This window comes from Vipera ursinii, assembly GCF_947247035.1.
Source record: "Vipera ursinii genome assembly, chromosome: 6".
NCBI lineage: Eukaryota > Metazoa > Chordata > Lepidosauria > Squamata > Viperidae > Vipera > Vipera ursinii.
Window position 1 is genome coordinate 75137633 of NC_139515.1, and position 23622 is coordinate 75161254.

At 40.5% G+C, this 23622-nt stretch overlaps 1 protein-coding gene across 1 annotated transcript in view; it reads left to right on the top strand.

Annotated features, from left to right (window-relative positions):
- Positions 1-23622, top strand: part of WNK1 (WNK lysine deficient protein kinase 1) — a 141169-nt gene that overhangs the window by 72840 nt on the left and 44707 nt on the right. Inside the window, exons 9-19 of the mRNA XM_083366795.1 lie at positions 6309-6377; positions 7210-7353; positions 7869-8279; positions 9797-10045; positions 10666-10766; positions 12151-12313; positions 16631-16747; positions 17668-17814; positions 19634-19691; positions 20368-20505; positions 21269-22683. Of these exons, the coding sequence (XP_083222921.1) occupies positions 6309-6377; positions 7210-7353; positions 7869-8279; positions 9797-10045; positions 10666-10766; positions 12151-12313; positions 16631-16747; positions 17668-17814; positions 19634-19691; positions 20368-20505; positions 21269-22683 (3012 nt within the window). The remainder of the gene's footprint in view (positions 1-6308; positions 6378-7209; positions 7354-7868; positions 8280-9796; positions 10046-10665; positions 10767-12150; positions 12314-16630; positions 16748-17667; positions 17815-19633; positions 19692-20367; positions 20506-21268; positions 22684-23622) is intronic.

The window sequence follows — 23622 nt, forward strand, 5'->3', positions numbered from 1 at the left end:
CAGGGGTGTCCATTTCTCAACGGCGCAAAAGTACTTCTATCCTTGAAGCCCAAACTTGCCATTTCCAGCCCTTGTTGAAGACCAGCCAAAATTTACTTTTCCCTGGTGGTAGTCCAACAATTTGGACACCAGAGACATTGGCGACAATGAGCACAACTGCTCATACATCCACAAGAGAACACATACAGGCTAACACTGTGTTGAAGTCGACTCAAAAATTGAACGATTACAGACCTGGACAAGCAACTTTGGAGGATGCTACAAACACGTTGACCCAAGAAGCACTATATTTAGTGGGCATGCACTGTCAGTCTCAGTTACCCGAACACTATGAGACAGTATCCTATAATGCTCAAAGAACTGAGCAAAACTTGTTGCAGGCTCCTGAACGGAGAAATGTACAAGGTGGCCCTCTTCAGAATTCTGCTTTTGAATATCAAACGGGGCAGACCTTTTTGGCAAGACAAATTCAAAATTTGAGATTGGATTCTGGAATGAATCCATTATTGCCAGTGTCCAGCATCTCAACCCCATTGAGTGGAGACGCCATACAGATGAATTTCCATCCAGTCTTTGTTCCACATTCTGCACCTGCTATACTCTCTCACAATGGGGATGGTCAAACAAGTGTGTTTGAGTTCCATGTTCAAACTCCCAGTGTAACTGCAGGAGAAAGTACAACCTTACCTCAGTGTGTTTATAGAAATCGTCAAACAGATTTTAACCAGGAGGAGTCTACTCAAAGAACTTTACAGCCTGTTCGTCTTCAGCCTGTAAAAGAGGAACAGAGTAATTATATGAGTTCTGAGTTCATGATGAGTAGAGGCAGTTCTGTTCTCCAGAGCTGGCTGGAAGGTAGCCAAGGGTATTCCAGTGACTCATCACAGGTGACTTCTTCTGATACTGGTGATTTTCTGTCGCCTCCTCTGAGTGGGACATCTGTATCATATGCTGCAGATTTATCTTTTTCTGCTTCCCAAATGGCTCAGAAGGTATTGCCAGATTCACAGATCTTCATCCACTTTCCACAGGGAACTTCATCTGAACAAGCACTCTCTGCCTTGGTTTCAGCAAGATCATCTGCACTCTATCCTCAGGTTACCAGTACAAATGCTTCAAATTTTCTTCGGTTTTTAGTGTTATCTTGACACTATAGTATAAGATTCCTTACATTCCTTTCTCCCTTCCCAAGATACTCTGATACTGAAGGACAAATTGTTTCTCCAGGAATGGGTTGCCTGTTGAAACCATTCTAGTCCTATCTTATTAGGAACATCCCTCAGTGGGACTATTATGTAGAGGGTTGTATTGATTGTAAGCAAATCTTGGTTGTAGGGCTGTGTAATACGGTATGGTAAAAAGTTATTTTATTGCATTAAAATAAAAATACTGTCTTTTTACTTACTTGAAGCTCAGTTTGGAAGCTCAGGTAAGTGAAATTTACAGCTTCTTTTCACCATCTGAAAAATGAAAAAATATGGGAGGCTTGGATGTTTTGACAGCTGTTAGAAGCCCTCAAATATCCTTGCTCATTTTTATAAAAAATTAATCCAGTATTTCCTTATTCATATTGTATATTATGATTGTTTAATGTAAAATCAACAGAAATGATAGTACACATGTATGTGGTGTTTTTACAGAACATCCAGATATTTTGAATAAAGGTGCTGGGAATCCTTAATATTTAGCTATACAAAATTCAGGTCAACAAACCGCTATCAAATTAATTAGGAGTAAGTCCTATGAAACTTAACAAAGCTTATTTCATAGAGAGAATTGTACTTACTCATTTTATGTTTTGAGGTTACAGTCTTATGCAGGCTTACTTAGGACTAAGCTCACTACAGGAAATCCTTAACATGAGCGTAATTGAATCTTGAATTATGGTTGTGGTAGGAAGTTGAGGCATCATGTGACTTGACCCAATTTTTCAATATTTTTTGTGGTAGTTATTAAGCAAATTAAGCAAACAATGTGGTCATTAAGCAAATCAATTTTCTCCAGTGGTTTTTTTTGTCAGAATCCTGAAGTAAACATCAGACACTGGCAAAAAAAGGGTGCAAATCGTAGTTATGTGACTGCAGGATGCTGCCAAGGCCCCTAAATGTGAGTCAGTTGCCAAGTGCCAAAAATGTGACCACATGATTATGGGCGGTTTGTGCCATCATAACTTCAAAAACAGTAAGAAGCTTTTGGGGAGTCCATTGTAACAGTCATTAGGTCACCGGTCATAAGTCGTGGACTACCTATAAACAATATGTGTGTGACCTGTAAATAAATAGGAGTTCGACTACATAATGTATCGCTCAGCATCTAAAATTGCATTACTTCGCACACATGATACTTTCATAGAAGTATCATATGAGCAAATTAACGCAATTTTAGATGCTGAGCTATACACCACGTATATATAGTCAAATATAAATTTTTCCACTTTAACAAAAAAGTGGTATTTTTGTCCCCCAGTATTCCATTTTCCAAGATTCTGCCTTCCCCCATATTTCAGAAATTTTACACCCCAATCCATAACTGGCACCCGTTGGAAGGTATGCATAAGTGGTAATAGTAGTAAAACATGGGAGTCTGCCCTACCCACTCATCTTTCTCCTTGATTAAACTAAACTAGTTGTTGATCAGTGTGGTCAAACTGTGATAATGAGATGCCACAGAAATACATAGCACCACACGTTTTACGTTTACGTTTTATTTAATTTGTATACCGCCCTTCTCCCTAGGGACTCAGGGCGGTTCACAGGGCATATAAATAACAATACAATACAATACAAAAGTTAAAAAAAAGATTAAATCAGTGCCCAGTTAAAAACAATAATACTATTCTAAAACAACAATTTAAAACCCAACTCCCCCGTCAGGCCAGACCAGCTAATTCAAATAAATGGGTCTTCAGGCCATGACGGAAAGTTCGGAGGTCTGATGCCATCCGGAGCTCCACCGGCAGTTGGTTCCACAAAGCCGGGGCACCCACAGAGAAGGCTCTCCCCCTGGGGGCCGCCAGTCGGCATTCCCTGACCGGAGGCACCCTGAGGAGGCCCTCTCTGTGGGAACGCACAGGGCGGAGGGGAGTTGACGCCGGCAGCAACACAAATACTTAATTAGACAGTAGTGGAATTGTATCACAATGAAGTGTGTGAATTATACAATCTTCAGCTGTTTGAAAAACTACACACAAAACAGAAAGTTACAAACATAGATAATAATTTCCGCCCTCTCCATTCCGCAGAAAACCCCCTCTCCATGAAACTGGTCCCTGGTGCCCATGACGTTGGGGGCCATTGCCCTACATCCACTTGCTATCCATTCTGTTGGGAAATTGTCTTATAGGTCAAGTCCCTATAATATGATATGGGACTTGTATTTTTTTCTTTCTTCTGTTGTTTCTGTTACTACTTTTTAAAATACATTGTTACCTAATTAGAAATGAACCCACAAGCTCAGAGAACGAATCTCCACCCTCATCCTATACCTGAGCTACAGATATTCACCATTTTCGCAGTTTTTTTAAAAAAAATGTTCATTTCCCCTTATCCATTCTTGATCTTGGCAAAAATAAAAAAAATAAAAATCTGCCCTACGTTCAGAATATTTAATCTTCCATCCTTCACTAATTATCTCATCCTCCATCATAAATATCAAATATTTAATACCAAAATATTTGTTTTCCATATGCATGCATGGATAGGTATGCTTAACCACATATTTGAAACAGTGCAATATCTTTGGATTTTCAAATAGCCCAGACACTTTTTGTTCCTATCTGTCCCTTCATTACACCTAACAGGACTGTTTCTTTATGGATTGTATTAATTCAGAATATTATACTATTTTTCTATAGTTATCCTTGGTTCTTCCACTACCGTCTTTCACATTCATAGCATGCAGTTATCACCTGTATATGATTCCATACATAACAGCTTAGATCCGTGGTGGCGAACCTATGGCACGGGTGCCAAAGGTGGCACGCAGAGCCCTCTCTGTGGGCATGCGCGCCGTCGCCCCAGTCCTAGGCCTTCAGCTGGGCTTTATAAAACCTTTTCGCTTTAGGCCTCCATCGCCGTGTGCAAGGGGAAAAAAAGGTTCAATCAATCAATTTCAACTTCTCGCGGGGGAAAAAAAATCTCGCAAAGTTGAAATTGATTGATTGAACTTTTTAGTCCCACCCAGTCTGCCGTTACCACTGCAGCCATGCCAACCCAATGGGCCACGCCCACCCAAAGGGCCATGCCCACCCAATGATACATAAGTGGGTTTTGGGTTGCAGTTTGGGCAGTCTCTAAAAGGTTCGCCATCACTGGCTTAGATTATACCAATTCATGCATTTGATACACATTTCAGCCCTTTCATTCATATTTAAACCTACACCTTCTGATTCCTGCATGCCCCAAAAGTGCTTTTTCAAAAAGCAACTGGACTTCCAAAAGTTGCCCTTTGAAAAAGCACCTTTGGGACACCATGACCTGGATGACCGAGAATCTCCATTAGACGTATCCTACGTGCATTCAGCAATTCCACTTACACTATCGGACTACTTTCTTTTTCATCTATTATATTCTTCCTATTTCTCTTTGTTGTCACACACATGCAATGTATTTGTTCTGTTTTCTTTCCTTTATTTACTAATGTTTATTCTTTACCATTTAATTCTCCACATTCCAAGCAGAAATTTTACATATGCTATGGCAGTTGCTCTGCTTCTCTTGTACATTTGACCAATCGTGATTTTCAGTTAATGCTTTTTAATAAAATAGAGAACATGGAGACTAGATAACCAGCACTGATCGGACTTGTGCCTCATGCAACATTATCTTCTCATGATAAGAATAGTACCCATTTTTCCACATTGTTGCAGCATGCCATAAGGACAGTTTTACCTCAAGCATTCTCATGCTTTTCCATATAAGATGGGGTCTCTAATGCAGTATTTCTCAATCTTGGCAACTGGACTCCCAACTCCCAGAATTCCCCAGCCAGCATGAAGCTGCCAAGGTTGAGAAATACTGATCTAATGTAAGACTATCTTGCAAACTGCTATATGGTTACAGCCAATATAAACATAGGTAATATATTTGTATACTCAAGTTGTACACTCAAACATGTACATTGGCCCCAAAACATTATCTGTCCCTATCTAAGCATTTAGTACTATGATTGCTATCTTGTTGCTATTTCTTCTGGTTCTAATACAATCTGTGATTGGGGGGGTTCTAAGAATCTTGGAAGATGAAATGAAAATATAAACAGTTAAAGCAAATTGTACATCGAACAATTCCAAAATGGTTAAATAATTATCAATTATAATTATTGCAAGACATTTCTAGAAATAGTATTTTTTTTTCCTTGGGTTGACTTCAGAACTGTGTTCCACATTTCCTCCTTAACGTGAAGTTTTGAACACTCTATGCTTTTATTTAATTAAAATTCTTACCGTATATTCCTATATATTTTCACCTTAGCTAAAAAATACCCACTTCTTTTGTAAGCTCTCCAACCCCTTTCTGTCTTGGTATTCATGTATTACAAACCTAAATTCTGTTTTTTTCTTCTTTGAAAACATTTGTTTTTCATTATATATTGAGATACAGTCCAATACATAAAACACATTTCATTATATGGGAATGATCGCAAAATGATCGCCATTCCAGCTTAAATTATTTTACAACCATTCGTAACTGTGTTGTTTCGATTTTTATTTGCTTACTCATTCAAAATTTGAAATTACTAACCATTGGCTTTGGGTGCTTTTTCTGAAAAATGGCTGATCCTTACAGTATCTTTGAGAAATTTCTAACAAGGTTCTTGGATTCACTTAGATTTGGCTAGAAAATACCATTATTTCACCTAACTATAGTTCAGCATTTTGTCTTCCTAACTCATCGATTAGGTTGATATAAATCTTTGAAAAACTGAAGGAAATTTAAATTTTTAAAATAGAGATCAGTAGCATCCTTCCCGTAGAAATTGAGTGTGTGTACCTATTTCTAGCACAGGCTGTTTGGGGCTGGAATTTTTTTTAATTAAAAGCCCCATACACACTCACAAACACATATTGCATTTTTATATTAGTAACTGAGTTTGATTATTGGGAAAATGCAGCTGCTTTAAAAGGTTGCAGACGGGTGCATTGTGAAGTTCCTTTTAGACAATTGGGATTACTGCACAGTCCTAATTGATTAAAATACAATGCTTTTCCATTTCAGGGGAATTATTACTTTGCGTCATTATTCTTGCAATGTTCCCAGTACAGAAACTGATGAATAGTCTGATTCTGTTTCTCTTTCCCTTGTGTGCAGATGCAAGGGCAGCCATCCTCAAATGAATCATCAGTGAACACATCACAACTTTTGCAGCAAAACCAACTGGTAATGATGAATGCTTGTTAGATGTATAATTTTATAGATTTGAGTGATAGCCCTCAAAGTATTTTCATAGCATTTTCGGTGTTTTTCCTCTGGATTGATGTTCTAGATTCAAAAAATTGATATACATTTGGAAATACTATAAATTTAGCAACTGTAACAACCAGACATTCTATGTCTTGCATATTTTTCTGCTATTGATGCAGAAATATTTTCCATTTAACTCCACTCTTGCTTTAGTCTTTTCACTTTCCTTAGGCATAGAAGCCAACATAGTGAGTTGGGCCAGTCTTGTTTTCTCAGCACTTTCAGTCCTAATTAGCATCAGGTTCTGCAGATAAAATCCCTCATTGCATCATGCATTGATAGTTTTGCTAGCAAGCAAAAACAGCTGTATGCTGGACAAGTGTTAAGAAGAGGGAACAATTGATTTCAGCTAAATCAAAAGCTGGTTAATTTAGCTAAATCTGCTCTTAAATTGTAAAAGGATGACTTTTTCCTCCATATCTATTTGGATATGATGTAGATGTCCAAACTAAATGTATTGGTTAATTAAACAAATTATATAGCTATCCAACTTATACATAGTATTTTAGAAGACTGTTGCCTATAAAAGTTGATTTACAATTCCAAATATCCCCAGTGTTGAAGAGGCTGGCTTGGGCTGATTGTGGTTGTAGTTCAACTACCACTTGCTCATTTTATTTTAGTGTCAGTATGATTCCTGTTCATAGAATCCATGGTTGCAGAAGGCACATGTATTCCAAATTAAGGTTTTCTTTTAATGAAATATTTCTGAATTCATTCTCTTTTTTATTTCATTTCTTCATTACAGATTACCCAACAGCCAACCACCTCTCAGCAAACTGGGCAATACCAAGTTCCACAGCCATCAGTTTCCACTGGAGCTGCTCCATTGCAGCCAGTAACACAACAAGCACAAGTAATGCCTATGCCTCAGGTACCTGCTGGGACACAGGTATAGTACAATTTGATGATTTCTAAGCCACCCTCTAGGCTGTCTAAACTTTAGATTTTTACTTTCATGTGGATTAAAAAAAAAACCCAGACTATAGATAACAGGATATGTATTGCCTGGAAAAATAGAATAAAGGTGTGTTAACTATGAACTTGATGAAAAGAACATCGATTTATGAAAGCGGAAGAATTGCCTACATGAGTTTGGACATGATCTAAAATTATGTAATAGACTGGAATAGAGTGCCTTTGGTATGTATGATTTTGAGAGTATATTGGAACCAATAGCCCAATAATCTTAATATTGAACATTCCTTAAAAATGCTCTTTCCTATGTGCTTTTCTCCTTTACTCTTGGCTAAGAAACCTTCCTGCTAGTTTTACCGAATTTTTTTAATGCTCTCTTACTAAATAAAATGTAACTATTTTTTCTTTCTTTGGACTAATGCAGTAAGAACATGCTTTCTGTAACCCTGCTTCTTAAAACCCCATCTCTATTTTTCTTTACCTCCCCAGCTTCCTGTTTCCCAAACAGTGCCGATCATCCAGGGTGAATTACCTATTGGAGCACCTTCCCTTGCTCAGTCTTCAGCTGCCCCAGTCATGTCTCATTTCCTCCCAGTGGGACAGGCCATACAACCACCACTTCTTCCACAGTTCTCGGCCTCTCAAATGCCCATACCAGCACCTCATGTGTCTGTGGCTCAGCCGTGCTTCCCATCTCTATCCATTTCTATGGCAGCTGGCATTAACCAGCCATTGCTTACGCTGGCTACATCTGCTGCAGCAGCTGCTATTCCTGTGGCTCAGCTGTCCAGCCAGGTGCTCCCACAACTTCTTCAGCCAGGTGTTCAATCCATGGGATTACCTCCTACTCTAGGACAAACTGCTGAAGTTCCACTTCCAGCTACAGATGCTCTGTACCAGGTATTTTGGGAATCAAGCAAAAGTCCCTGTCTGTAATGTCATCAGTTCCTCAGTGTTTTAGTTCTCATGAAAAATCTTCAGTATGGGAGCTCTGCTTTACTTGGAAGAAGAATAAACAGGAAAATATAGTTTATCAGTGTACGTGGGAATCTTCTGATTTAAAACTAAATCTGTGTGTAAGAAATGGGCCCTTTATTTAAAAAAAACCCAGTGATGCTTTTATTTTAAAAAGTAGCATTTATTATTTATTAATAGTGCAAAGGCAGCTACCAATGTCTAAAAAAGGAGTTCAAAAATTACTGTTTAAACTCCACGTATTATCTCATCCTTAAATACAAGAAGGGATGTATACTAATTCAGATGCTTCCTTAGAATTGCTTGAAGAAAATGACTTAAGATGATTTTTTTTTTGAAATTTTAGCTATTCAGTTTTCATTTCTTAAACTAGAAGGTACACTGCACAGGTTAGTCCTTGACTAGCGACCACCATTGAGCCCAACATTCCTGTTGCTAAGTAAAACATTTGTTAAGTGAATTTTGTCCCATTTTACGATCTTTCTTGCCACAATTGTTAAGTGAAGCTTGCAGTCGTTAAGTTAATAACACGGTTGTTAAAGTGAATCTGGCTTCCCCGTTGACTTTGCTGGTCAGAAGGTCGCAAAGGGGGATCACGTGACCCCGGGACACAGCAACTGCTGTAAATATGCCAAGCATCCAAATTTTGACCACATGACCATGGAGATGCTGCAGTGGTTTTTCAGTGTTAAAAATCATTTTCACACATTTTCATCATTTTTTTCCCCAGTGCCATTGTAAATTTGAATGCTCACTAAATGAACTGTTGTTAAGTCCAGGACTACCTGTACCGGGACAACAAACAAGAGATACTTTTGTTTGATTGCTTTTTTGTTCTGCAATGTTCTCTATCGCTTTTTACGCTGTGAACATATGCTCAGCATATTCTCTTTAATTTTAGAATATGAAAATACCATTTGCTTGCCTTGTGCCACAGTACTTTTATATTTTGCCCAAGCACGTCTCTAGAATTAAAAAAAATAGAAGAGGGGGATCAGATGAAATGTAGAGGGTTTTTTTTAACTTTACCATGAGTAGCACAGTTCACCTGGAAGTTTAAGGGTTTGCAGCTGAAGTTCCTCTTTCAAAGAGGAGTAGTTGCTTGCTACAAAGGTAAAGTTGACCCTAAGGCAGGGGTAGGCAACCTTGGCTCTTTTATGACTCATGGACTTCAACTCCCAGAATTCCTGAGCCAGCACAGCTGGCTCAGGAATTCTGGGAGTTGAAGTCCATGAGTCATAAAAGAGCCAAGGTTGCCTACCCCTGCCCTAAGGCAATATGCTAGGGAGCTTCTGAAATAAAAGTAAATCTAAATTGGTGGTTGGGGGAAAAAAACACACTTTTAACAACCTGGCTTGCAATTTCTCCTTTCTCGTCTGTTTCATACTGTTTCATACCAGTCACCCAAAAATAAGCTAACATGGCTTCCTCATTTGTCACAGGGCTTCCCACCTCGGCTACCAGCACAGTATACTGGAGACTCAAATATTGCTTCCTCTTCCGTGGCTTCTGCTTGCCTTCCTTCTGCAGTATTGTCCCCTCCTTTACCCACAGAAGCATTGGCTCAGCCAAGCTATCTTGCTGCAGTAGGGCAGCCTTACATGGAACAGAATGTTTTAGTTTCTTTGGGCAGCCTAGGAGGACAGGTTCAAGGGCCCCAGTCTGCTTCCACACAGCAGACAGCATTAGAGGTAAATGGATGAACTGCATGTTGTTGGGAATGTGCTTTGGAAGCTGGATTTCAAAGCTTCAGTTATAGATCCGGTCCCATTTTCAGATTCCAGCTAATATTGTATGTTAACTTTCAAATGAATTTCTCTTACAGCAGAATGTGATGCCAATGTGGAAACCTTGTTGCCCCTGGCTGTGCTGTTGGGAAGTGAGTGGGCCTCCCAGATGCAAATTACTTGCTAGTACTTCTCTTCTGGCTAATAATGCCCTTTAAATAAGATACAGATTCTCAGTAGTACCTGGAAGAAAAAAAATCTTTCCTCAGAACTCTTCTCTGCAGCCCTGTTATTACTGGAAGAGATTTGAATTATCCCTGCATTCTTCATTGGCTTTTCTGTTGCACATTCTGCTAGTAAGATTTCTGGTTGCATGGCAAGCTTTGATGTCACATTAATCTCATGGTTGACTTCCTGAATTTGCACGAGAAACCCCCTGAAAGTTAACAGTTTGAATTCACTTAGATGCTTTAAAAAAATGTAGAGAGTGTGCTTTTCAGCTTCTAGTTGCATAGATGATTGGACTAGCGATTAAAAGTAACAGTTTAAGAAGGTAATTGAATGTTAAGTTTTTCCCATTGCAGGTTACAACTCCTGGAATCACGCAGATTGCACCTCCAGAGCCTCAGCCTTCAATACAGCAGCAACCTTCACAATCAACTCCATTAGTTTCTTCAATAGACAGGTAAATAGTTAGCTACTGCTTTTTGGAAGACAGTTGTGATAACAAAGAATCTGATTTTCTTATTCACAGATTTGAGAATACTTTTAGTTAATTTTGCATGTAAGCTAAAACTGTGATTTTCTGAGATACTTAGAGCATGCAAGAACCCAATATATTCAGCATAATCACCTAATAATAACTTTCTCGTTACTCTTGAAGATGAAGCTTTCTTAAAGTAGGTGATATAGTACAGTAGAAAATTGTATAGCGTTTATAATTTATTAGGCTGTTGTAGATATATTCATTTTGGTGCATGCTACTTTGTTCTTTAAACAAAACTCCCACCTCCTGAGTTTTTGTCCCAGTCCTGGAACAAAACATTCTGAAGTCTGTTCCAAGTGTTGGTTTGTTAATTTCTGAGTCATGATTAGCTTGAGGGTTTTGTGTTTTTCCCCTTTTTAAATATGCTTCTGATTTGACACTGCAGGTATTAGTTCTGTCTTTAATACTCTTGGCTAGGACTGATGGAGCAAGGAGGAAATGGCAGTTGTAAAAATCACATGTCTAGGCTCAGAGGAATCACTGCTAATAATACTGTTTTATTTTATTTATTTATTTTTTATTTTTATTCCATTTATATCCCGCCCTTCTCCGAAGACTCAGGGCGGCTTACAAGCTTAGCAGTAGCCTTCATTCTATGTATATGCCTGCTTATTAGGGCTTTTACACACCCCCAAGTGGCATTATTACAAAGTCAATTGCCCCCAACAATCTGGGTCCTCATTTTACCTACCTCGGAAGGATGGAAGGCTGAGTTAACCTTGAGCCTGGTGGGATGCGAACCTGCACTAATTGCAGGCAGCTGGTGTTACTTAAGGAGGCATTAGCCCACTGCTCCACCAAGGAGGTGGAGGTTTCAAATTCTAAATTATTCAAAATACCTTCTGTAGCGAATGAAGGCAAATTATACATGTCCCTGAATAATGTTGCAAGATCCAATCCAACATTCTGGTGAGAGAGAAGTTCCCTGAGGATGGGGCTCCAGCACACGTCCTAAAGCTCGGAAGGCCAAGCCTCTGCTCCTGGTGACCGGTGCAGATTGGATCCAGCTTTTTTATTTTTGAGCTATAGCACACTTGAGAACTCATGCTAAATGCAAACTGTGTGTTGTTTTTGGTTTGCTGATGCCTTTTTGGTTTGTTGAGCAACGTTGGCAAGTAGTCAAATGCCTTCATTTGTACTTTTAAGGAGCCAGCACCAAAACTTAGCACCGAGAGAAGGTTGTATTTTGCTGCTATTAGAATCCACCTTCCTAAAACAAAGAAAAGAAGACCTGTAAAACCAATTTCATTTGGAAATGGAAAATATTACTAACATTTTTCTTTTTTTTCTTGTTTTTTTTTAGTGCTCATTCAGATGTTGCCTCAGGCTTAAGTGATTGCAATGAAAGTGTTTCAGCCTCTAGTGGTAGACATGAAGGGAGGACTACCAAGCGGCATTATCGTAAATCAGTACGCAGCCGTTCTCGAAATGAGAAATCTACACGTCCCAAACTGAGAATTCTTAATGTGAGTTACCTGTTTGTGTAATAGTATTGTGTTGATTAAAATATAGCGCTAAGTAGTTTGGGATTACTCTTGTCAAAGAAGCTGGTTCCCACCAAGATAGAAACCAAAAGTCCACTTTTTCCAAGGGGGTAGGGTAGGCTGAGATTCAGATTTGTCCTATTAATATATTTTATGACATTGTAAGATTTACAAATATAGACAATTGCAGCAGTGCTGTTGATGTGACTGCTATCATTGTAAAATAATTAGGTAAAGGTAAAGGTTCCCCCGCACATGCGTGCTAGTCGTTTCTGACTCTAGGGGCCGGTGCTCGTCTCCGTTTCAAAGCCGAAGAGCCAGCGCTTGTCCGAGGACATCTCCGTGGTCATGTGGCCGGCATGACTAGACACCAAAGGCGCACAGAACACTGTTACTTCCCACCGTAGTGGTCCCTATTTTTCTACTTGCATTTTTACGTGCTTTCGAACTGCTAGGTTGGCAGAAGCTGGGACCAGTAACAGGCGCTCACTCTGTTATGCAGCACTCGGGATTCGACCCGCCAAACTGCCGACCTTCTGATCGACAAGCTCAGCGTCCTAACCCACTGAGCCACCGCGTCCCTTATAATAATTATTTGTTGTTGTTAGTTGCGAAGTCGTGTCCGACCCATCGCGACCCTATGGACAATGTTCCTCCAGGCCTTCCTGTCCTCTACCATCTTCTGGAGTCCATTTAAGCTCACGCCTACTGCTTCAGTGACTCCATCCAGCCACCTCATTCTCTGTCGTCCCCTTCTTCTATTGCCCTCAATCTTTCCCAGCATTAGGCTCTTCTCCATTGAGTCCTTCCTTCTCATTAGGTGGCCAAAGTATTTGAGTTTTAGCTTCAGGATCTGACCTTCTAAAGAGCAGTCAGGGTTGATCTCCTCTAGGACTGACCGGTTTGATCGCCTTGCAGTCCAAGGAACTCACAGGAGTCTTCTCCAGCACCATAGTTCAAAGGCTTCAATTCTTTGGCGCTCAGCCTTTTTTATGGTCCAGCTTTCACTGCTATACATTGCAACTGGGAAGACCATAGCCTTGACTATATGCACTTTTGTTGACAGGGTGATGTCTCTGCTTTTTAGTGTGCTGTCTAGATTTGCCATGGCTTTCCTCCCCAGGAGCAAGCGTCTTTTAATTTCTTGGCTACAGTCCCCATCTGCAGTGATCTTGGAGCCCAGGAAAATAAAATCTGTCACTACCTCCATTTCTTCCCCATCTATTTGCCAGGAATTGAGAGGGCCAGATGCCATGATCTTGGTTTTCTTAATGTTTAGTTTCAACCCAAGTTTTACACTCTCCTTCTTCACTCGCAACAAGAGGCTCTTTAGTTCCTCTTCACTTTCTGCCATTAGAGTGGTATCATCTGCATATCTTAGGTTGTTGATGTTTCTTCCGGCAATCTTAATTCCAACTTTTGATTCATCTAGCCCTGCCTTTCTCATGATGTGCTCTGCATATAAGTTAAATAGGCAAGGCGACAGTATACAGCCTTGCCGGACTCCTTTCCCAATTTTGAACCAATCAGTGGTTCCGTGTCCAGTTCTCACTGTTGCTTCTTGGCCCGCACATAGGTTTCTCAACAGACAAATAAGATGGTCTGGTATGCCCATCTCTTTAAGGACTTGCCACAGTTTGTTATGATCCACACAATCAAAGGCTTTAGCATAGTCAATGAAGCAGAAGTAGATGTTTTTCTGGAACTCCCTAGCTTTCTCCATGATCCAGCGTATGTTAGCAATTTGATCTCTAGTTCCTCTGCCTCTTCGAAATCTGGAGTCTAGCTTGTAGAATTTTAAGCATAACTTTACTAGCATGAGAAATGAGTGCAATGGTGCGATAGTTTGAACATTCTTTGGCACTGCTTTTCTTTGGAATTGGAATGTAAACTGATCTTTTCCAATCCTGCGGCCACTGTTGAGTTTTCCAAATTTGCTGGAAAATTGAGTGTAGCACTTTTACTGCATCGTCTTTTAAGATTTTGAATAGCTCAGCTGGAATACTGTCACCTCCACTAGCTTTGTTGTTGCTCAGCTTTTCTAAGGCCCACTTCACTTCACATTCTAGGATGTCTGGCTCGAGGTCAGTGACCACCTCATTGTGATTATCTGGGATGTTAAGCTCATTCTTGTATAGTTCTTCTGTGTAATTTTGCCACCTCTTCTTAATCTCTCCCTGCCATTTTGGTCCTTTATCATGCCCATTTTTGCATTAAACATTCCCTTCATCTCTCCAATTTTCTTGAAAAGATCTCTGGTCCTCCCTATTCTATTGTTTTCTTCTATTTCTTTGCACTGTTCATTTAAGAAGGCATTCTTATCTCTTCTAGCTATTCTCTGGAATTCTGCATTCAATTGGGCATATCTATGTTTTTCTCCCTTGCCTTTTGCTTCCCTCCTTTCCTCAGCTATTTGCAAAGCTTCCTCAGACAGCCATTTTGCTTTCTTGCATTTCTTTTTCTTTGGGATGGTTTTGGTTGCTACCTGTTGTACAATGTTGCGAACCTCTGTCCATAGTTCTTCAGGCACTCTGTCTATCAGATCTAATTCCTTAAATCTATTTGTCACCTCTACTGTATATTGAACAGGGATATGATTTAATTCATACCTGACTGGCCTAGCGCTTTTCCCTACTTTCTTTAATTTAAGCCTAAACTTTGCAAGGAGAAGCTCATGGTCTGAGCCACAGTCAGCTCCTGGTCTTGTTTTTACTGACTGTATAGAGCTTCTCCATCTTTGGCTGCAGAGCATATAGTCAATCTGATTTCTGTGTTGACCGTCTGGTGATGTCCATGTGTAAAGCCGTCTCTTGGGTTGTTGGAAAAGAGTGTTTGCTATGACCATCGTATTCTCTTGACAAAATTCTATCAGCCTGTGCCCTGCTTCATTTTGTACTCCAAGGCCAAACTTGCCTGTTATTCCAGTTATCTTTTGGCTTCCTACTTTAGCATTCCAATCCCCCATGATGATAAGGACATCATTTTTGGGTGTTAGTTCTATAAGGTGCTGTAGGGCTTCATAGAACCGGTCAATTTCATCCTCTTCAGAACCGGTGGTTGGGGCATAGACTTGGACTACTGTGATATTGAATGGTTTGCCTTGGATTCGAACTGAGATCATTCTGTCATTTTGAGGATTGTATCCCAGTATTGCTTTTCCTACTCTTTTATTGACTATGAAGGCTACTCCATTTCTTCTGAGGGATTCTTGCCCGCAGTAGTATACCTGATGGTCATCTGAATTAAATTCACCCATTCCTGTCCATTTTAGTTCGCTGATACCTAAGATGTCGATGTTTAGTCTTGTCATCTCTTGTTTGACCACGTCCAGCTTTCCTTGATTCATGGATCTTACATTCCAGGTTCCTATGGAGAAAAAATCTTTACAGCATCGGACTTTCCTTTCACCACCAGACATATCCACAGCTGAGCGTGCTTTCGGCTTTGGCCCAGTCGCTTCATTCTTTCTGGCGCTACTAGTACTAGCCCTCTGCTCTTCCCCAGTAGCATATTGGACGCCTTCCGACCTGAGGGGCTCATCTTCCAGCGTCATATCGTTTTGCCTTTTGGTACTGTCCATAGGGTTTTCATGGCAAAGATACTGGAGTGGGTTGCCATTTCCTTCTCCAGTGGATCACGTTTTGTCAGAACTCTCTGCTATGACCTTTCCGTCTTGGGTGGCCCTGCACGGCATAGCTCATAGCTTCATTGAATTACGCAAGCCCCTTCGCCATGACTAGGCAGTAATCCATGAAGGGGTTATAATAATTAGTGAAAGCTAATTATTTGTCCTTGTGTGGGCAGGTGTTTTTTTTTCAATTGTTGCCCAAATAATGTGTGCATGAAATGCTACTTTGTCTTGGCTCTTAAGCCTAAATCTCGTGTAGGCTTCTTGTTTTGTTAGAGCAGGAGTACCCAACCCCCGGGCCGTGGACCGGCACCAGGCCGCAGCATGCCAGAAACCGGGCCATGCAGACAAGCAAAGCCCCATTCGTGGTATGCAGGCAGTACATGAAACCATACCCCCTCCGGTTCACGGAAAAACCTCTCTCCACGGAACTGGTGCCCAAAAGGTTGGGGAATTCTGTGTTAGACTGTTCATTTTGTTTTCCTCAACTCACTTGAGTGTAGACTGGTAGCTCTGCTTCTCTCCTACTTTCTGAGCTAGGAAGAGGAATTGTGTCCCATCTAGACCACTACTGCATACCACTGGTTAATAAATACTGTGCTAGATAACTGAGCTGATTGAGTTGATCATCTGTATTCATGTGCATTTTGAAAACCATTCTGTTTTTCCAGGTTTCAAATAAAGGTGATCGAGTTGTGGAATGTCAGCTAGAAACACACAACAGAAAAATGGTTACTTTCAAATTTGATTTGGATGGTGACAATCCAGAGGAAATCGCTTTTATAATGGTAAAACAGTTCATACGAGGACTTAGTTCACTGTTAGCAGCAATAGTTTTAGTAACTTACCCTGTCAGATTTCTGTCTCCAAAATTTTAATTTTGGTACGTTTCCTCGTAAAATCTGTACTGTTGAGTCTATGGCAGTTTCTACCTTCTACTGAACACTCAGCTTTTTTATATACGAAAATGGTTAAATCAAAATTTGGACAGCAGGAATTATTGCCTTTTTCTTCTAAGCCAGGGGTGTCAAACTCGCAAGGTCACCTGACATGTCGCGATGTATCGCGACTTTCCCCCCATTGCCAGCAATGGGGTGGGCGCGGTTTCACTATGATGCATCCAGCCTGTAGACCGGCAGTTTGACATTCCTGTTCTAAGCTATCATTTATTTGGCAAACAGCTGCTTTAACAGCTGCTGTTTGAAATTCTGAAATCAGAATTTCCCCATTACTCGTGTGTGTTTGAGAAAAGATATAGCACCTTTTATAATAAATGTTTAATATGTTTATATTGCTTTTCCTTTTTTTACTTGTTAATCCTTAAAGGAGAAGAAATTGCCATAGTGATTTATAGTAAGCAATGAAAAGCGACAAATGAGGATCTCTATGCCAAATATTGACATATCTGGCTCTAGGGCTGCCACTGAGCTGCAAAAGTCCATGTGATCACAAATGGGTAGCAAACTGAGTAGTTGTCTAGATATTTACTGTCCAGAATAGTAGTTCTGTTAATACCTAATTCAACTAGTGTTTGTACATTTGAAAATCACTTGCCTTTTTGTGTCTAGAAGATAGTTGAAGTGTGTGTGTTTCCTAGAATGCTGTGTAGTGCATCTTTTACAGGTTTACAAGGAGAGTGTTGCTATTTGCTCCAGAGGATCATCCTGTAGCAATTCTGTAATTACTGTAATTCTGATTTTATATGCAGGTGCAAAATGAATTCATATTAGCAATAGAGAGAGATTCATTTGTTGAGCAGGTTCGAGATATTATAGAAAAGGCAGATGAAATGCTCAATGAAGACCCCAGTATGGAGGCAGAAGGCGATCAAAGTATGGATGGTATTCAGAACCAGGTACGGGTTGATTTTGATGTTCTAGCATTTATCTTAAATTGTTTCTTTTCTATTTATATTTTTGTTTTTGCTAGGCAATCCTGGCAAAAGATATTTATAATCTGAAATTGAACCATCATATGAATAATTATGGGTCTTTTTCTTCTCTCTCAGCAGTACTGTCCATTTTGTATCCCTTTATTGTAGGTTTTATTCCCTTTCTTCCCTTAAAGTTCTTTGCTTAGTTTCTACAGGCAGGAATGTGGGCATAGGTACGCTCGGTGGCAAGTAGCCTCTAGTTTAGAAATGTGTAGCCTTCAACTCTCAGAATTTCCATCTGGCATGCAGTCCGTACATTTTAAATTTCTGAGAGTGAGAAACACTGATTTAAGAAGACCTAACACAGAAAGGAAGAAGGAAGGACTACATTTTAGTCCCTCTTAAAGTTAAATAATGTGTCTTAAACTGCCCATCTCTAAGCAATTAAAGAGAAATGTGATGGAACCTTATCCCGTCTTTTAGCAAAGATGATAGAATGCCCCTCCATCCACCTCATTTTCTATTGCTCCAGCTTTCTGAATGGCCATTTCCTCTTATTTACTGTCTGTGTTGCAAACTGAAAAGGCAAATTAAGTGCCATGGGCAGGGGCTCCCAACTGGGGGTGCTTGCCACCCTCTGGGGGTGTGTGACGATATTCCAGGGGGTGCAAAAACTTGGCTTTTCAAAATTATAGTGCCATGGTGGTGAACCTATGCCACGCGTGCCACAGGTGGCACGCAGAGCCCTCTCTGTGGCCACGCGTGCTGTCACCCCAGTCCTAGGCCTTCAGCTGGGTTTTATAAAAGCTTTTCACTTTAGGCCTCTGCCGCCGTGTACAAAAAAAAAAGGTTCAATCAATCAATCAATCAATTTCAACTACTCACAGGAAAAAAATAAGTTCTTGCAAAGTTGGAATTGATTGCTTGAACTTTTTAGTTCCACCCAGTCTGCCATTACCACTGCAGCCATGCCCACCCAAAGGGCCATGCCCACAAAATTGGCCACACCCACCCAAAGGGCTACGCCCACCCGGCACCCGATGATACGTAAGTGGGTTTTGGGTTGCAGTTTGGGCACTTGGTCTCTAAAAGGTTCGCCATCACTGTTATAGTGTACATGCATAATTGGTTGCTGTTATTTTGAACTTTTGTAAGGGGTGCGAGAATATATCAGAAGCATTCTACGGGTGCGGGGTATAGAGCCACTGGCCTAGGGAGATTGCCAGTGAGGAAACTACAGTTGCTTTGAAAATTGAAACATTTGAGAAATGTTTTTCTTACGTCAACCTTTTAATGATTAGATGATTTTAGTAATTGTTAATGAATAATTTTCACCTGCACTATAGTTGTCCAGCAAGCTGGGTAGTATATAGATTTAATAAATAAATTGAAAGATACAATTTTTGTAGATGTAGCAACACTTGAAAGCAAGATACCAAAATATCAAATAAATTAATTAAAATATTTACAAGTGAACCTATGCATATTTCAGTGAGCAGCCTTTATATTCTGGGTTAACATACATTATGAGTATCTGGAATATGGAGAGTCAGTTTAGTGTAATTTGTTGGACTGTAAATTTTAGTTCTTCCTTGGGTATGAAGGCCAGTTTGTCTTTGGGCCAGTCACTTTCTTTCAGCCCAACCCCACTTCACAGGCTGTTCTAGGGAAAATGGGAGGTAGGAGGATTATGTACACCATCTTGAATTAAACAGATATACACAGAGAGAGGGGGGGGGGGAGAAGAGAGAGAGAGACTCTTAGCCTAACTAATTAATTCTGACATTTTCCTTTGTTACAGAAATTGGATGGAGACTTCAAACAACCAGATTCTGTTTCTTCCATGCCACAAAGAGTAGGCAAGTACCATCATAGCAATTCTGCTGTGATTTGGCATTGGTGATTTTGACCATGGATACTTTAGTATTTCAACTACCTATTTCATTATGGGGTAATCCTTGCTTACTGCCCACTCATTCAGCAACTGTTTGAGGTTGCAACGAGTGGTACTTAACAAACAGTCCTCAAAGTTCCAGCTGTTCCAGCTGTTCCACCACACGGTCACAATTTGCAACTTTCTCTGCCAGCTTCCCACAATTAAAACCAATGGGATGCTGGCAAGGAATGTCACTATGCCAGGCTGGTAAGCTCCCCTGGACTCACGAGGCACTACACCCTGTTTCCCCTGGTTCCCTACTTTGCATATGACTGCATCAGGCCTCCCCACCCCCCGTGATACTCCCTCATAGCACCCCTGTGCTCCTTGCTTAGTACACACCACCTCCTGCTTAATGACCCACATGTCACGGGGTCACAGTGACAAGTAGGACTGCCAAGATTGTCGTCGCTTAGTGGTGCAGTCATATGACATCATGTTTTATGTCTGCATCACTTAGCAGTGAAAATCTTGCTCCCGATGTGACATCGTACATGAGGACTGCCTGTATTAGAAGAAAGGAACTTTGCACTGAGTTAGAAATTGGATTGCATGTAATTGCACATCTATAACCAGTTTGTTTCTTCTTGTTATTTTAGGTGTACCTCCTAATTCATTTACTCAGGTAGTCCATTCTGCTGGAAGAAGATTTCTTGTCAGTCCTGTACCAGAAAGTAGATTGCGAGAACAGAAATTTTTCACTTCCATTCCATCAGAATATGAGCTTTTTGATTCAAGTAAGTTAAATAGCATTCCTACACAAAGTGTTAGTTCAGATTGCTCTCACATGTAGGCTTGGTTTAGTTGGGCTTGTTTTAATTAAAAATGGTGTAAATTACCCTGACCTAAACGTCCACCTTTCACCAGATAATACATATCTAGAGTTTGAGAACATCTTCAAAGGTTCTCTTTGTATGACTATTGACATGTGACATGCTCTTTTTATCTGTATCGGGCTTTTAATGTTTCTTGTCTAAACTAACCCGAACAATTGTGTTTATCTGTGTATCACATGAAATCTTAAAAACAATCAAAATGAAATCATAGGAAAGATTCAAAGTATTGATTATCTCATGAGATTTCAGCTGTTTCCCAAGTCTTTAAAAAATGGGCCAATCAGTAATACTATTTAGTGGTTTTGTTAGTGTCACATGCTCCTGCTTTAGGCTACATTTGCTTTCTGTGTCTACACACACACACACACACACACACACACACACACACACATACGTTCTGTATTGAATTTAGAATTTGTTTTATGTTGTAAGCTATTGTACTGTTTTGTTAGGAAGACGGTCCAGGTGGTCCTTGGTTAATGACCACTTGTTCAGTGACTGTTTGAATTTATGAGTGGTCTTTTGAAGTTCCGTCTCTGGCAGTGCCCCCATGGTCAGCAACCGACCTAGATTTTCAACCATTGCAGTTCCTATGTCACATGACCATAATTTTTGATCTTCCCCTGCTGGCTTCTCACAAGTCGACTGTGTCTTTTTCTTTCAGTTGCTGTTTCCACATCTCATGGTCCTGGGATGAATCTCTCACATTCTGCATCATCACTCAGTCTGCAGCAAGCTTTCTCAGATCTCAAGCATATGCAACACACCGAGGGACCTAGCACAGCTCCCCCAGTTTTCAACCAAGCTATGCCTCCTTTTCCTACTGTAGCTTCAGGTGGCAATGGGCTACCATCTACAAGTGTAACTGCTTCTGCATCACTTCCTCCCTCCACTAGTATTTCTTTATCAGCAACTCAGTCCACACAAAAGGCAACTACAGGGCTTCCAGCAAGTGAAGAATTGTCAGTCTCAAGCTCTCCACCACCAGTGTTGCCAGGGCCACAGTTAAATAGTGGAGTAGTTCTGAGTGTCAGTGCACCTTCATTTTCATCAACTATAGTCCAGGCAGCTTCTGCTACTGGAGAAATTGTTACTAGTATTAGCACACCTGCTTCTCTGACGTTGCCGCAAGCTGGAACAACAGGGCCTAGTGTTACAGTCTCAGGTGTTATGGTGCCATCGGTGCCATCCCAGCAAGTTGGTAGTGCTGTTTCAACAACTTCTCAAACAATTCCTGTATCTATGGAACAGGGCATTGTTCCACAGTCTTCTCAGTTGAACACCAGCACTTCTGTTCCCAGCCTAGCAAAAATGGTAGTGGTTAGTGTGCTGCAGCCAAGATCAGAAAGTGAACAGGCATCAGAAAATCCACAGCTGTGCCATACAGGGGAAGTACCTGTGCATGTTTCTATGCCAATACTCTCTACAGGAGCCTCATGTACATCTAGCAGCAGCTCCCAGCAATCTGTGGTACAGCCATTACCCGTCCCACCTATAGTTACCTCATCTAGTTTTGCAACATCATTGGGTGCAGTCTCTACCCCAGTATTACCCCAGGTCCCTTTGCCTGGTGGCGTACCACTGGCACAGCCAGTAGCTAATATACCTGTTGTCCAGCAGACTTTAATACATGGTCAGCCTCAACCAGCTTCATTACCCAATCAGCCTCACACCCATTGTCTAGAAGGGGATATTGACACCCAGCCCAAAGCACCTGGCATAGATGACATAAAAACCCTGGAAGAAAAACTACGGTCGCTCTTCAGTGAGCATGGTGGAATTGGAACAGCTCACCCCTCTGTGTCCCTGGAAACATCTTTAACAATGGAGACCACAACCATTCCTGGCTTACCAAGTACGACTGTTGCACCCACAAAGCCTGTGGCGTCCATTCCAAGTACCAGTATGCCACCAGCAAGTTTGGTGCTTGGTCCAACAGGACTTCCTGTCATGACACCGGTTGTCACTCCAGGACAAGCAGGCACCCCAGTTAGTTCTGTCTCAGTGACGTGCTGTCCTGCAACAGCAACAACTAAACCAGGGACACCTCCTTCAAAACCACCTCTTACTAGGGCATCGGTGAGGAATCTAGTATTTTTTATCAAAGCATTTTAAATCACGTTAAATGAAAAGCTGGCTAAATATTTTATCTCTGCTTTCCTTGTTTAACCTGTACAGGTTTCTTAGCATTAGTTCATCTGTTTTAGCTCTTTGCATCTAGTGTGCTTTATAAATATTAGCGTTTTCTGTATTTCTGCTTAGAAAAGCAAAGCAAAAGGGGAATAATAGATATAAAAAGTTATGAGTGAGGTGGAAGGAGGTGGCTGGAGAAATTTTTTACCTACTTAATTGGCAATAAAATGTTGGATCGCTCAACGAAATGGAATGGTAAGGAATTTGGTTGGATAAAACATATTTAACAATATCACACATAACTAAATTATATAATTTACCACAAAATGCTGTGATAGCCACCAACCTGGATGGCTTTAAATCTGATATATTTATGGAGGGTTAAGGCTATGGTGACTAAATATCATCATAGCTGTGTATTTTGTAAAGTTACATATCTGTGTCCTCAGCTAATCTAGTCTAGTGGTTAAGGCACCAGGCTAGAAACCAGGAGACTGTGAGTTTTAGTCCTGTCTTAGATATGAAAGCCAGCTGGGTGACTTTGAACCAGTCAGTCTCTCTCAGCCCAACTGACCACACAGGGTTGTTGTTGTGTGGGAAATAGGAGGAAGAAGAAGTGTTAAAAGTGTGTTCACCACCGTGAGTTATTTGTTAAAATAATAAAGGTGGAGTACAAATAAATAAAATCTATGTGTGTAGTGCACAGATACCACACAAAATAACAGAATTGCAAGTGGTCCTTGCTTAGCAGCTACGTATTGTGACTCCTTGAAATTATGACTATGCTAAATAGGTGATAGTTATGACTGGTTCTCATATTTATGGCCGTTGCAGTGTCCCGCAGTCATGTGATCATGATTTGTGGCTTTCCCTGGCTTCTGACAG